The following is a 15033-nucleotide window of genomic DNA, read 5'->3' on the forward strand; positions in this document are numbered from 1 at the left end:
TCAGGGCATAATAAGAGGGTATAAAAATGCGGTAAAGAAATAATAATTCATAGATGTGTGGCCGGTGTCGCACTGATAAATGATGCCCGATCTTATCCATTTTTAGAACGCTCTGCACATTTTGCATTGCCATATTTCTGAAAGCCAGAACTTCTTTATTTTTTCACCACTGGAGCTGCGTGAGGGTTTATTTGTTGCGGGACAATCTGTACTTTTCATTGGTACCATTTTGGGGTACATGTGATTTTTTTGATCACTTTTTATTGCATTTTTTTGCAAGCCGGGTGACCAAAAACAAGCAATTCTGACAATGTTTTTTAGTTTATTTTTTGCGGCGTTCACCGTGCACTATAAATGACAATTATTTTTTATTCTGCGGGTCGGTACGATTACGGCGATACCATATGTATATAGGGTTTTTTTTATGTTTTGCAGCGTTTGCGCAATAAAATCACTTTTTTATAAAATAATTTATTTTCTGTGTCACCGTATTCTGAGAGCCATAACTTTTTTATTTTTCAGTCAAAAAAGCTGTGTAAGGGCTTGTTTTTTGCGGGACGGGTTGTAGTTTTTATCGGTATTATTTTCGGGTACATGCGACTTTTTGATCACTTTTTATTCTCTATTTTGGGAGGGGTGGTGACCAAAAAAATAGCGATTCTGGTGTAGTTTTTTTATTGATTTTTTTTCACGGTGTTCACCGTGCGGGAAAAATAACATTATAGTTTTATAGTTGGGGTCGTTACGAACACGGTGATACCAGATATGTGTACTTTTTTTAACGTGTTCATTTTTTTCCTATAATGAAAGGCTTATTATAGGAAAAAAATGCAGTGTTTGTTTATATCACTTATAACTTTTATTTTGACACTTTTTTTTAAAACATTTTTATTCTTTTTTTTTTTTCCTTTTTTCACTTGTCCCACTAGGGGACACTTAGTCTTGCAGCTTTGATCGCTGCTGGAGTACATTACACTACACACGTAGTGTAATGTACTCCAACTGTCATTGTGACGTGACAGTCACACTGACAGGAAGCCTCGGAGGACCGGCCGGAGGCTGCTCCTCCGAGGCTTCCGTACATGGCAACCCGGAGGTCATTGTCTGACCTCCGATTGCCACGACAAGCATCGGTAGCCCCCACGATCACTTCGTGGGGGCTGCCGATGTGCTTCGAACCACTTAAATGCGGCGACGGCAATCCGTCGCCGCATTTATGGGGTTAATTGCCAAAATCAGCGGCGATGGTCCGCTGACCGGCAAGGCTGGAGTGTCAGCTGTCAGGGACAGCTGACCTCCCGGTTCCCGGACACTGTCCGTTAGGACAGTGTGCGCCGGGAACTACTCCGCAATAGTACGTCCTGATGCGGGAACTAACCCCTCTGCAGGACGTACTATTGCGGCGCAGCGCGGGAAGAGGTTAAACGGCAAGATATGACTCAATATTTATGCAAAAGTACATCAGTCTATCAAAGTCTCAATAGATCGTCATTTACCTGAAGTGGACATGGTGAAAGGAACACACTTCAATCCGAGGACCACCTCAATGCGCGTTTCGCTTCCTTCGTCAGGAAGCGAAACACGCGTCGAGGTGGTCCTCGGATCGGAGTGTGTTCCTTTCACCATGTCCACTTCAGGTAAATGACGATCTATTGAGACTTTGATAGACTGATGTACTTTTGCATAAATATTGAGTCATATCTTGCCGTTTAAAGTTGATCATTCTAGATATTGGATCTTCTGGCTATTCTACTAGTATGTCTTATGCTGTCATCTTGTTATAACATATGGTCATTTTCATGGGACTTTGTGCACATTCCTATCCGGGGTGTTTTTAGTTCTTTGTATTTTAAATGTATGTTTTTTGTGGGTAATTTCTCCCGTATGGGATAATAAAGATTTGCATATTTTATTTTTGTTGTCTACTTGGTGTTATTTTTTTACATCGGGTATATTTTTGGATTTCTGATAATCATTGTCATACCTGATGGTTTGATATATGCTCTAAGTACAATTTCTGTTGGTAAAGCCCCATAGTGACTGCCGTGAAAAGGCGTATTGGTGGTCACGAAGGGGTTAAGAACAGAAATGGACACAGCACTAATTGTAAGTTATGTCATGATACTTATTACAGTTAGTTTTTTTTTTGTATTCCTTCTTAGAAAGGTACACAAATGTTAAAAGAAATCTTGAAGATTGACACCTCTGATGATCCAGACAAGGAGAAAGGTGTGAAAAAAGAACCTGCTGCCCAGCGGAAACAAACCAAGCAGATGGGTATGCCCTCATCACTTCATAGTGATAATGATGATGATGAAAGAAAGCATGGGTTGGGGTGCTTGTTCATTACAGTGTGCTTGGGAGGGGACAGCAGTGGAGTTTCTTTTTAGATGCCGTGCTGTGTCCCAATTGCTGCCTAATGGGGCATGCTTTTCTGAAAGTGCAGAACCCATCTATTGTCAACCTGCTCATGTCATCACAATCCAGTTTTACTTTTCAAAAACTTAGGGAGTCATTTATTAGGACTGGTGTTGCATACGCCAGTCTGAATAGGAAACGAGCCGGAGTAAGATGCAACAAATTTATTAAGAGGTGTGCGCTTCTTCATAAATCTGTCACATCTTCTACTGTTCAAACACCACTCGGTGAAATCTATTCCGGCCACCAGCTGGTGTACATTTCCACTTTAATTGACATAAATTATATTAAATGCGTCGCGCCCCGTGTGCCCCCGCCTCTTCTAAGCTCCACCCACTATTTTATAGCAAAATAGACAGAGCGGCAAAGACACGGTTTTTGTGATTTTTGCAAGGAAACGAGTTATGTTGTGTTATTAATCTTTGACTTGTTGTACAGCTGCTCATATGAACAGACCACATGGAGCTGGCCCACTGTTCAATGCCCCAAATCCAGATTTGCCTCGCCCACCTCTTCTTACTCAACCTTTGGCCCCAGCAGTCTCTGAACTTTGCCGCATCTGTTCTCTTGTTGGAATGCATCCACCAGAGTTTTCACTCCTGAGAACACCTCAGGTAAAGTTTACATTGTAACCTATTCTTGTTATAAGCATTCATTGTATTGTAGTTTTGCGGTATCGGTACCTACAACATATTTCAAACCCAAAACTGTTGTAGCGATGTGACCTTTAAAGTCTGAACTTGTATATGTGTCATTAGAGCATCACATAATCAAAACATTTTGTCATTTTATTTTCAGTATACCAAAATCAGCACACCATGAGTTAATGTTTACTGAACAATTTTCTGGATCTTACCAGAATCCACGTTGGCGGTCTGTGCTCAAAGCGATTAGATGGAGGAAACAGACGCTAGGCCAGCGGTGGTCTGTGGAAAGAGGAGACAGTCGTAGCCATCCCCATCCCTATCTCACCCGAAGACTGAGAACAACAGGGCAGATATTCAGACTTTTTTATCTGACCCTAATCAGGAAAGTGGCCACTGGAGCGTGGTGTAATCTATAAGGCAACCTGTACATGTCAAATGGAGTATGTAGGAAAGACCATTCGTGAGTACCGTAGAAGAATTGGGGACCATGTTGGCGATCTCAAACATAAAAGGGATACGCCCATCTCCAGACATATTAACAGGGAGCATAATGGTGAAATTACCGGCCTGAGGTTCATAGGTATTGATCTTGTGCTCCCAATTATAGAGGGGGAAATTGGGTCAAAAAAGTTTTAAAGAGGGAAACGGGGGTTTTTCAAAGTGGGGACGGTCGGATCAGCAGGGCTGAATGAGCAGATCAATTTTGGCTGCTTTTTATAATGACCCCCTCACTTCTCCGCCTCTCTTTTTATAAATGCATCCACTATGTCTATATTTCACATGGAGTAATCTGTCTATATGGCGCTCAGATATACAGTGGTTCCAGCACTTATCGGTGACACTGCTTTGGGGAAATGGAGGCGTGCCAGTGTACCTGGACGACCTCCCCACATCAGCGCCACTTCTGTTATGTGAGTGCATAGTTACTCTCTCCTCTAGCATTCTGACCTATAGCTGTTCATTTATCCAATTTTTAGCTGTATGTTTCTTGTTCCGCTTTCCCACTGTTCTATCCTTGTCAGACCACTAATAGTTATTTTGTCCTGTAACACATACGATTGCTGTGTGCAATGCATTTGTGTTTGTTGCGCAGCACCATGACAACGACGTCAGGTATGTAGCTCCGCCCACATGCATGTCTGATGTCAGACGTTGTAGGGCGTGGGCACTAGTTTCCCTCCCTCTGCTGTACACCAATGGACACGGAGATGAGGTGGAGTTGAGGGATATACAAGTGGGATAGACAGATGGTGCCACTGGGTGCGTATTTTTGAATGGTTTAGTACTGCCTGGCACTACAAGAGTCAGAACTCGCCTGCTGGACTGTGGCTTCCTGGTAACTTGGTTAGCCTGTTGTGTCCTATGGGACTTGTGGTTCCACTGAATCCTGGCCCATTATTGCTTTACTGCTAGTCTTCTGTTATCCATACTGCGGACCAAATGCTGTTATCATAACACTACACACCTGGTATTGACTCCTTCACCTTGTGTGTCTGAACAGGTACATATACCGCTGTGTAGTGTGTAGTGTGTGTGTGTGTGTGTGTGTATGTGTATATATATATATATATATATATATATATATGTGTGTGTGTATAATATCATTTTTTTTTTTTTTTTTTCTTGAGGAATATCGTCCCTTGTAACAAGGACTCCACGCTGTTCCTAAAACTATCTGTGTGGAATCCCTTTGAAGTGTTGAATTTTTTTTGCATGAACTCCTCAGAAATTTCGGTCTTTAAATTGTTACATATTTAAAATCTTCACAAATTCTTCTAGTGAATGTTTTCAAAATCCCCTGATGAATCCTGTGAGGGATGAAATGTGTTGGGATAAGGCGTAGATGTATGTAGGGTTTGTGTAGTATAGGGTGAGGGCCCCCAGGGTCCACTTTCCTGTTTAGGGTCCAATAAACAGGTCTGAATATCTGCCCTGTTGTGCTTTGTCTTAGGGTGAGATGGGGATGGCTATGACCGTCTCCTCTTTCCACCGACCAACGCTGGCCTAGCGTCTGCGTTTTCTCCATTTAATCGCTTTGAGCAGACTGCCAATTCTCTATCGAATGGGAGCACAAGATAAATACCTATGAACCTCAGGCCGGTAATTTCACCATTATGCTCCCTGTTAATATGTCTGGAGATGGGCGTATCCCTTTTATGTTTGAGATCGCCAACATGGTCCCCAATTCTTCTACGGTACTCACGGATGCTCTTTCCTACATACTCCATTTGACATGTACAGGTTGCCTTATAGATTACACCACGCTCCAGGGGCCACTTTCCTGATTAGGGTCAGATAAACAAGTCTGAATATCTGCCCTGTTGTTCTCAGTCTTCGGGTGAGATAGGGATGGGGATGGCTACGACTGTCTCCTCTTTCCACAGACCAACGCTGGCCTAGCGTCTGTTTCCTCCATCTAATCGCTTTGAGCACAGACCGCCAACGTGGATTCTGGTAAGATCCACCTGTTTTTCAGTAAACATTAACTCGTGGTGTGCTGATTTTGGTATATTTCTTATGCATCTGATCTCCTTGCTGTGCCTACTACGGATTTACTAGAGATATATTTTTTAGGGGTTCTTGCTGATAAATTATGCTGGAGGTCTCCACATACCGTTTATTATTTTTCTTCTTTGTCCTGTAAGTGTGTACACCTGATTTTAGGGGTAATTATTAAAGGTTATATTTTATCGTACCTACCTATGCTTTTTTTTGACTTTCTGTAATATTGAGGTAACTTTTCATGCACATTTTCCATCCGATGCATGGCATATTGGACGGGCTTGTCTAATTTTTTTTTATTTATTATACTTTTCAGATTTTATACAAAACCTGTTTTACGGTGGAGACTACATTTATAAATGTATTCCTCTCAATGCGTATTTACTTTATTACTGTTAGTAGCACTTATTTATAATTTATTTAAATGCCCCTTTTATTGTCACTTTATAATCTAAAGCTTGATTATGATTAATATTCATACTTATTTCTTTCTTTATACAGGCGTTGACAGTCTGTCAAGTGAAGCTGTCAAATGGTTTGGTCCTACATGGACCCCAATGTCACGCTGAACATGAAGCAAAAGAAAAAGCTGCCTTTTATGCATTACAGAGACTAGTAAGTGTGTGTGTGTGTGTGTATGTATGTATATGTATGTATATATATATATATATATATATATATATATATATACTACCGTTCAAAAGTCTGGGGTCACCCAGACAATTTTTGTGTTTTCCTTGAAAACTCAAACTTACATTTATCAAATGAGTTGCAAAATAACTAGAAAATATAGTCAAGACATTGACAAGGTTAGAAATAATGATTTTTATTTGAAATAATTAATTTTCTCCTTCAAACTTTGCTTTCGTCAAAGAATGCTCCATTTGCAGCAATTACAGCATTGCAGACCTTTGGCATTCTAGTTAATTTGCTGAGGTAATCGGGAGAAATTTCACCCCATGCTTCCAGAAGCCCCTCCCACAAGTTGGATTGGCTTGATGGGCACTTCTTGCGTACCATACGGTCAAGCTGCTCCCACAACATCTCTATGGGGTTGAGATCTGGTGACTGCGCTGGCCACTCCATTACAGATAGAATAGCAGCTGCCTGCTTCTTCCCTAAATAGTTCTTGCATAATTTGGAGGTGTGCTTTGGGTCATTGTCCTGTTGTAGGATTAAATTGGCTCCAATCAAGCGCTGTCCACAGGGTATGGCATGGCGTTGCAAAATGGAGTGATAGCCTTCCTTATTCAAAATCCCTTTTACCTTGTACAAATCTCCCACTTTACCAGCACCAAAGCAACCCCAGACCATCACATTACCTCCACCATGCTTGACAGATGGCGTCAGGCACTCTTCCAGCATCTTTTCAGTTGTTCTGCGTCTCACAAATGTTCTTCTGTCTGATCCAAACACCTCAGACTTCGATTCGTCTGTCCATAACACTTTTTTCCAATCTTCCTCTGTCCAATGTCTGTGTGCTTTTGCCCATATTAATATTTTCCTTTTATTAGCCAGTCTCAGATATGGCTTTTTCTTTGCCACTCTGCCTTGAAGGCCAGCATCCCGGAGTCGCCTCTTCACTGTAGACATTGACACTGGCGTTTTGCGGGTACTATTTAATGAAGCTGTCCGTTGAGGACCTGTGAGGTGTCTATTTCTCAAACTAGAGACTCTAATGTACTTGTCTTGTTGCTCAGTTGTGCAGCGGGGCCTCCCACTTCTCTTTCTACTCTGGTTAGAGCCTGTTTGTGCTGTCCTCTGAAGGGAGTAGTACACACCGTTGTAGGAAATCTTCAGTTTCTTGGCAATTTCTCGCATGGAATAGCCTTCATTTCTAAGAACAAGAATAGACAGTCGAGTTTCACATGAAAGCCCTCTTTTTCTAGCCATTTTGAGAGTTTAATCGAACCCACAAATGTAATGCTCCAGATTCTCAACTAGCTCAAAGGAAGGTCAGTTTTATAGCTCCTCTAAACAGCAAAACTGTTTACAGCGGTGCTAACATAATTGCACAAGGGTTTTCAAGTGTTTGCTAACTGTGTTAGAAGGCTAATGGATGATTAGAAAACACAATGTACCATTAGAACACTGGAGGGATGGTTGCTGGAAATGGGCCTCTTTACACCTATGTAGATATTTCATTAAAAACCAGACGTTTGCAGCTAGAATAGTTATTTAGCACATTAACAATGTTTTTTGAGTGTATTTCTGATTAATTTAATGTTATCTTCATTGAAAAAAAACTGTGCTTTTCTTTCAAAAATAAGGAATATTCTAAGTGACCCTAAACTTTTGAACGGTAGTGTGTATGTATATGTGTATGTATATATATATATATATATATATATATATATATATATATATGTGTGTGTGTGTGTATCTATATATGTATCTATATATGTATATATCTCTATCTCTAGCGTTTTGGTGCTGTAGCCTTAAATGTGAATCTACATTTACAGCTTATATTAGAACCTGCACCATCCACTAGATTAAGATAATTCTATTATTAGAAGTTTTACTACAGAATATGCATCTTCGTACATTACAAATTAGACGGATGTTTCGGACATCGTATTTAAGTCTCTTATGTCCCAGGTACTTTTAGGTCAGTATTGATGATGAACAAAATGAAAAATGTGCTTAGTAGATAGATGTGCTGACTTGGCAAATCTATTATGGAAGTGTATCCCCCCCTTCATAAAACAATGGAGGCCAAAACATGGATCCAGTGTCTTATATGGGGGAAATACTCTTTTGTAATAGGAGATTGGCATATGAATTTTCAGTTTAACACCTCTCATCAATAGTTATCTCTACTAATACATTCACAAATATATTCTTGTGAGCAGCACATGTACATTTAGGTAGCAAGTATGTGAAATTTTGCTATTTCAAATTTAACACCCATTTATCAGACAAACAGACTTTTTTGCCCCTTGCAACCAATCCGAGTTCCGCTTTATGAAAGCTGTCCTGGTTGCGATCAGTTTTTCTGCTAGACCATTTTGATAAATGATGGCAAAACTGGTTCTCGTATGCATAACCCGTTTCTATTACAGAAGTACTCTATACACTCCTCATGTTTTGTCAGAGTTCCAACATTGATTGTAGATTTGTCCGATATCGCAAGCAACCCGACATGAGAAATCACCCTTTTATGCGAATTTATGTTCTACAGATCCTATATTCAAGACATCTATGGTCTTTTACTTTATTATTAGGGCTCACTTGGAGCAAACTTTCCATTGCCGCCGCCACCGCCTCTCTTTTCAAATTACCAGCCTGCGGGACCAATGCCAGCTGTGTTTCCTCAGCCAGCACGTAAGTCATGGCATTCAATATTAGTGTGTTTTTCATTTTAGCCTGTGAAAAATGCCGGGTAATTTTGTGTATTAGAGATCAAATCCTAATTATCCAAGCTGCTATATGTAAGTTACTGCTGTACTTTACTCCTGTAACCTGACGGTGCTGACACGCAAATAATGTTGTTTTGAGTGACACTTTGTGTGTAAGAGTCAAGGGGAAAGAAATAGTCAGCAGCTCCGTATTAAAACTGCTATACCATTTGATAGCAAATCCCACAATAGATTTTTCTTTTTCTTTCTATGTAGCCAATATAATGCCTTCAGCACCTCATATGTTTGGTGCGGTTTCCTGGAGACCGACAGTACCACTTCATAATAAAACCTATTACCAAGGATCTTACCCTGGACATATGCCAAATGCTGGAAGTCACAACCAATTCATACCACTACAGGTAAGCGTTTCATGTTCCTACTTCAAAAGACTTGTAATATAGCTTTAAAAATGCTATTTTTCGTTAGTCTTCATAGATTACAGATGTCCCATAAGACTTCTTACAAGTGTAAACGTGTAGTGGCTGCCGCGTTTTTTGACTGAGGCCCCATGCACAGGATCATAGTTTTCATCCTTAAATACGGATCCGTAATCACGGATGAAATTGCGGATCCATTCACTTCTAATGGCCACGGACACCTTTCCATACATTTACGGATGTGTGTCCGTGCCTTGGAAAGGATCGGCAAAATCTATAACCTGTCCTATTCTTGTCCGCAATTGCGTCGCGGACTCGCCCATAGTACGCAAGTGCGTTCGGCTATGGATGTGTAACCGCCGTATCCGTATTTGCAGTCTTTAAAATCCCTTACGATAGTGTGCATGAGGCCTAAGAGGAGGCAGGTGTAGTTGTATCAATGTTATATAACCTTCAGACATATTATGAAGGATAAGATTAGCAGCATCTCATGAATTGTCACTTAATGCATTTTCTCGTTAATATCTTTGGGGGGGGGGGGCAGCACCATGGGTACACAGGGTCTGGTATGCAAGCGCTGTGAGCTGTACCCCTTCCTGTTCCTTAAAGCATCCCTCAATACTCCCCACTGGGATAGTGCATCACTTTTTTTCTTTTTCCCTCCCAGACAGTTCTTTTCTTCTAAGAAAACATGTCATTCTCCTGGGAGAATCCCTCCAGCCCCGTGGCGGTAATTACGCACTTCACTGGTCATGCAGTCAACCCAGTTCAATCTGCTCGCTGACTTCCGTCAAGCAAAATTAAATCTGTGCAGTTCGGGACAACCTATTGTTAAGGACAAGCCCTACTCTCCTACTTAGAAGGAAGTACTTTTTTTCCTGCCATAGTCATCACTCTGTGGCCCTCTTTAACCACAGAGAATTTGAGGAGAAATTTGCTACAGAATGGAAGCAACTAACTGGTGTCTATCCACTTCTTAGAGAACAGATTTGTGTTTCAATTCTCCAGAAGATCTGGTCTGTCTCCCCATTAGTGGTCCTAGCTGTTTCTCGCCTTTCAAAGAGTACCACACTCCCTGTCGGAAGCAGCATTCCTTTAACCACACCTTAGACAAAAAGCTGGACTCGCTCTTTTAGTCGGTTTTTGTATGAGCTGGATCTCCTCCAACACGGCTTTTAAGTTTCTATGCGAGGCTTCTCTAGATTGACTGACGGTTTTTTGTATTTTTTGCCAGAGTAACCACTAACTTCGTGGTTTTACGTTGATCTATTTGTTCTTGGTTTAAAACATTGGCTGCGGACTCTGCATCTAAGAAAGCTCTCATGAACCCTGCCTTTTCCAGAGCTAACTTCTACATCAGTTGTCCTCCAAGTCAGGGGTCGGCAATCTGACGATAACCATCATCTGTAAATTTGTTGTCCGTGGCACTCGCAAGCGCCATTTTCAACTTTTTATCTTCTTCCTGCGGACATCAATAAAGTTGAAAGTGGAGCTTGCCATTGACCCCTAAATGTCATTGCACTGGTTCCTGCCCTCTCTATGACATCACTTCCTATCAGAGAGAAGCTGCAGCTCCTGGCTCCCGTGGATTCTTCTTCTCATGGTGAACTGGGTGCGATGGCTCAGGAAGGGGCTCCAGTTACACAATAACCCGGTGCTAGTGGCTGTGTGCACATCCTGTACCCCTAGTTCATGGCCTACTCCTTCGGTGGGGGTTCAGTCAGTGCAGGTGTGGAATCGGGAAACAGGCTTCCTGTGCTGCCAGTGCATGTGAGCCGGGGTACAGCACATACATGTGGGAAGAGACTGCCAGGGCATATACACAAAGAGGGAGGAACCATGGTTTGGTGCTGATGGCTACAAGTTTTGCATTAAAGTAGAGTATGGAGGGTGACAGGGGGTTGTTTTGGGAATTTTTGATTGCTGAGTGAGATAGGCACAGATGGATGGAAGTTGGTACCACTGGAGAAGGCAGGCTTTCATTTTTGGAGGAGGGGCTTTGGAGGAATGGCTTTAGGTGGCATAAGAACCAGTGGTTTGTTTAACGGTAGTATCAATAGTAGGGATGGCTTGACGTTGGCCTCAGTGGGCGTTGACTTGACTGTGAATGTTGCAGGTTGGCATTAACATATGTTTTGGGTTGGTTCTTAAATGCTGTCATCAATAGAATGGGTGTGTCTAGAAGATTGGAGATTGGCATCAACATATTGCGCTCCCTGTTGATGTTTGTTCAGTGAACTCTTTTTTTTTTTTTTTTTTTTTTTTGGGTGATTGTCCCGAGTTGGTGGGCTGACTGATGTCTAGACCGCAAACTCTGCAGAGACAAATAGTGTTTTGGAAGAAGCATTCATGGCGGTCTGGGCAGATGAGGAAAGGGGAGCATGTAATGGGGAGGGCTGCACAAACCCTGGGGCACTTTAAAGAAAAAAATTCTACCTCCCACTGTTCTTTAGATATCGGTGCCGTTATATTTGGCGCCCAATATTTAAATAACCCCCTGAACCGTCAACGGGGCGTGTACTGTCAAGGGGGCGTATTACTATGGCTGTGACACTGTCCAATCAGATATGGACAGTGCCACAGCATGAGAGAGTGTGCGATTGCAGTCTTTTCATCCGAACAGGCAAGAGGGGGTGTCAGTGCTATGGACAGAGCTGTGGAGAGGACAGCGTGCATGCACGCTCTCATCTCTTCAGCTCTTGTGAGAGATCAGTCTTGTACTTTGTCTGACGAACTCGCAAGGGGGCGTGTCACTGCTGCAAACCGTGTAAGAGCTAGGGAGTGCTTACACTGTCCATAGCAGAGACACGCCCCCTTGCCAGTTTGGCAGACAATACAGGACTGATCTCTCACAAGAGCTGAAGAGATGAGCGCGCTCTCCTCTCCAGCTCTCACACTGTCCATAGCAGTGACACGCCCCCTTGCCTGTTCAGATGAAAAGACTGCAATCGCACACTCTCTCATGCTGTGGTACTGTCCATATCTGATTGGACAGTGTCTCAGCCATAGTAACACGCCCCGTTGACTGTTCAGAGGGTTATTTAAATATCGGGCGCCAAATATAACGGCACATAAAGGTTCTCTTTAAGGGATTAAGATTCTACATACTATAAGTGAGGGGTTATTTATAGCTATTCATATTCATTGTTCTGCATTACCCAGGGTTCTTTTAGTTTGGGTGTGTTATATGGCATATTTGTACCTTTTCATCTGGTAATCTGATCTCAACTTTTTCACAGAGGGAACAAATACAATTCTTCACCTTTTATAGGTATTAATGTTGTCTATTTTCATTTGAAGGTAACAAAGCAAAGAGTTGCTGTTAATAAAAGTACCGAGAACTCGAGCCCATCGGGAAGTGAACAGAGATTGATTCCCGATGTTGCCAGTCATTATCCCTCGGAAAGCTCTTCAGTCAATCTGACTTCTCCACAAGCCACTCGCCGTTTTATTGTGGAAAAGTCTGCAGCGCCTGCCCATGGGACACCACGTTCTAAATCAAACACCGGCTCAGCAAGCAAGCGGAAACCACGGAAACTGGCAGTAAATTTTAATGTCCCTAAAGATACAGAATAAACGGGACTTTTGGATTTTCACCATCTGTATTACCGCCTTAACATTGCTGTGTACAAACGGCATGAGCTGCTGTCTGCAATTTTAATCTTTTTTTTGGTTTGTTTTGGTTTTTTCCCTGTCTCACGTCAGTGCTTATACATTTGACTATTGATGAATACTTTACATATGTTGACTAGATTTGGCCAAATCAAAACTGACGTTAAATCCTGAAGCACCACTTTGGTGCATCCCTGTGGTTTGTTTTTTTTCTAGCCATTTTCTTCAGGAACCTGCAATGAAAGTTTTTTTTTTTTTGTTTTTTTTGTTTTAAGTTTCTTTTCTAAAATTGATCATTAAACGTTTTTCTGGTCTTGGTGATTCCTGCATACATCAGGCATCTCTAATGAGTTGCTTTGGTTAAAATGATCTCAATAGAAGTCATTTGCTATCCGTTCATTTCTTCAGTGACCTACAGCAATCATGATCGCTGCACATGTGGGAAATATCTCCAACACTGTGATCCATCTGTCGTTTAAAAAAAATTCTGTAGTAAGTTGATTTTGAGTCAAGAATCCTGGTAAAATAGTATCTTTTGCAGGAACAATAGTAATGTCTAATGGTGTGTTTGGTGCTGTCTTCACCAGTGCTGATCATGTACGTGCCTTCATTCAAGGTAGCAGGCAGGTCATCTGCACAACACCACCTATTAGGATCAGTTCACACCGAGTTTTTTTTACGCGGAAAACGCGCCAATAAACGGCCGAAAATGCCTCCCATTGATTTCAAGGGGAGGCGGAGGCGTTTTTTCCCCACGAGCGGGAAAAAGAAGGGACATGCCCTATTTTCGGGCGTTTATGTCTCTGACCTCCCATTGACATCAATGGGAGGCAGAGAAAGCGTATTTCACTGCGTTTTTTTGCCCACGGCGCTCAATGGCCGCAGGTGAAAAAACACCGCGAAAATCGGCGTGCAGGCAGAGCAAAATCTGCCTCAAAATTCCAAACGGAGTTTTGAAGCAGATTTTATGTCTGCAAAAAACTCTGTGTGAACTCAGCCTTACTGTGCCGTCTGCTCTGGACACCACACAGTGTAGCTGTAGCATCCCCGTGTCCTCTGTTCATGGTGCAATTCTATTATTTTTGTTGTTTATAGATTTTTTGACAATTTCTTCCCCTAATATTTTTGACTGGAGAATGTCTTTAAATCATGTGTTGATTTACAGGGCTATTGTTCCTAAAGAACCCTACTTATATTTTTATGTCCCCAACTGCTTATCCGACTTTTCATAAAATAGCTTGCCCCCCCCAATACTGTCACCTCAGTATAAATCGTCACATGATGGACAATAGTTAAATAAGGGTTTCCTATGTATTCTTTGAGCTTTTTCAAATAGATTGTTTCTAAAAACAATTTGAATTTTCTTTTCTTTTTTTTTTTCCCTGAAATTTTTCATTGGGTCTTATACAAAACAGTATTTTATTAAGAAGGGAAAACTTTTATGTGCTCATCTCTCTAGTTTCTATTTTTTTAAACAAACTAGTTTTCACTGTTATTACAATACCAAGTGCGAGTGTTTCATAGTGGCATGCGTCAGTAACTTTGTGTCAAATATAACGTGCAGTTTGGTTTTCATGGCATGTCGCTGTTCTGCACAATTGGACATAAACCTGTTTTTAATTTTTTTTTTAAAGAAAACCCAAAATATGTTGATTGCAGAATTGTACACAATAAATATATATACATATATATATATATATATGCAATGTTAAAACGTTTTGGATGTATCTTATTTGAAGCACAAACCTCACATGTCCATGGGCTTGCTATACATGTATAAACTGGATCTAAAGATTCACACAGTAAGAAAGTTCAGTATTCACCCTTTCTCACCTCACCTCCATGACCGCACCACAGGAGTTGCCTATTGGTCCTAATAGGGACAGAAAAACACGAGAAGTTAAAAGCCCCACCCCGCCTTCACCAGTGTTTTCCTGTCCCTACACAGGGACTATCATGAGAGGTGAGGGGGCTGAGGCCTTCTTTCTGCTATTAGGGCAGTAGGTCGATCAACAAGCTCCTTTATACTAGCATACTAATAATAAAGATAAAAAAAGACACGGCGCCACATAG

General features: G+C 41.5%; 1 protein-coding gene across 1 annotated transcript in view; it reads left to right on the forward strand.

The window, feature by feature from the left end:
* The window catches only part of XRN1 (5'-3' exoribonuclease 1), a 103818-nt gene extending 89144 nt beyond the window's left edge, over positions 1–14674 (forward strand). Inside the window, exons 37-42 of the mRNA XM_075861474.1 lie at positions 2163–2277; positions 2857–3032; positions 6069–6182; positions 8795–8894; positions 9185–9330; positions 12649–14674. Of these exons, the coding sequence (XP_075717589.1) occupies positions 2163–2277; positions 2857–3032; positions 6069–6182; positions 8795–8894; positions 9185–9330; positions 12649–12924 (927 nt within the window). The 3' untranslated portion in view covers positions 12925–14674. The remainder of the gene's footprint in view (positions 1–2162; positions 2278–2856; positions 3033–6068; positions 6183–8794; positions 8895–9184; positions 9331–12648) is intronic.
* The last annotated feature ends 359 nt before the right edge of the window (positions 14675–15033 follow it).

The sequence above is a fragment of the Rhinoderma darwinii genome, chromosome 4, assembly GCF_050947455.1.
Source record: "Rhinoderma darwinii isolate aRhiDar2 chromosome 4, aRhiDar2.hap1, whole genome shotgun sequence".
Classification (NCBI taxonomy): domain Eukaryota; kingdom Metazoa; phylum Chordata; class Amphibia; order Anura; family Rhinodermatidae; genus Rhinoderma; species Rhinoderma darwinii.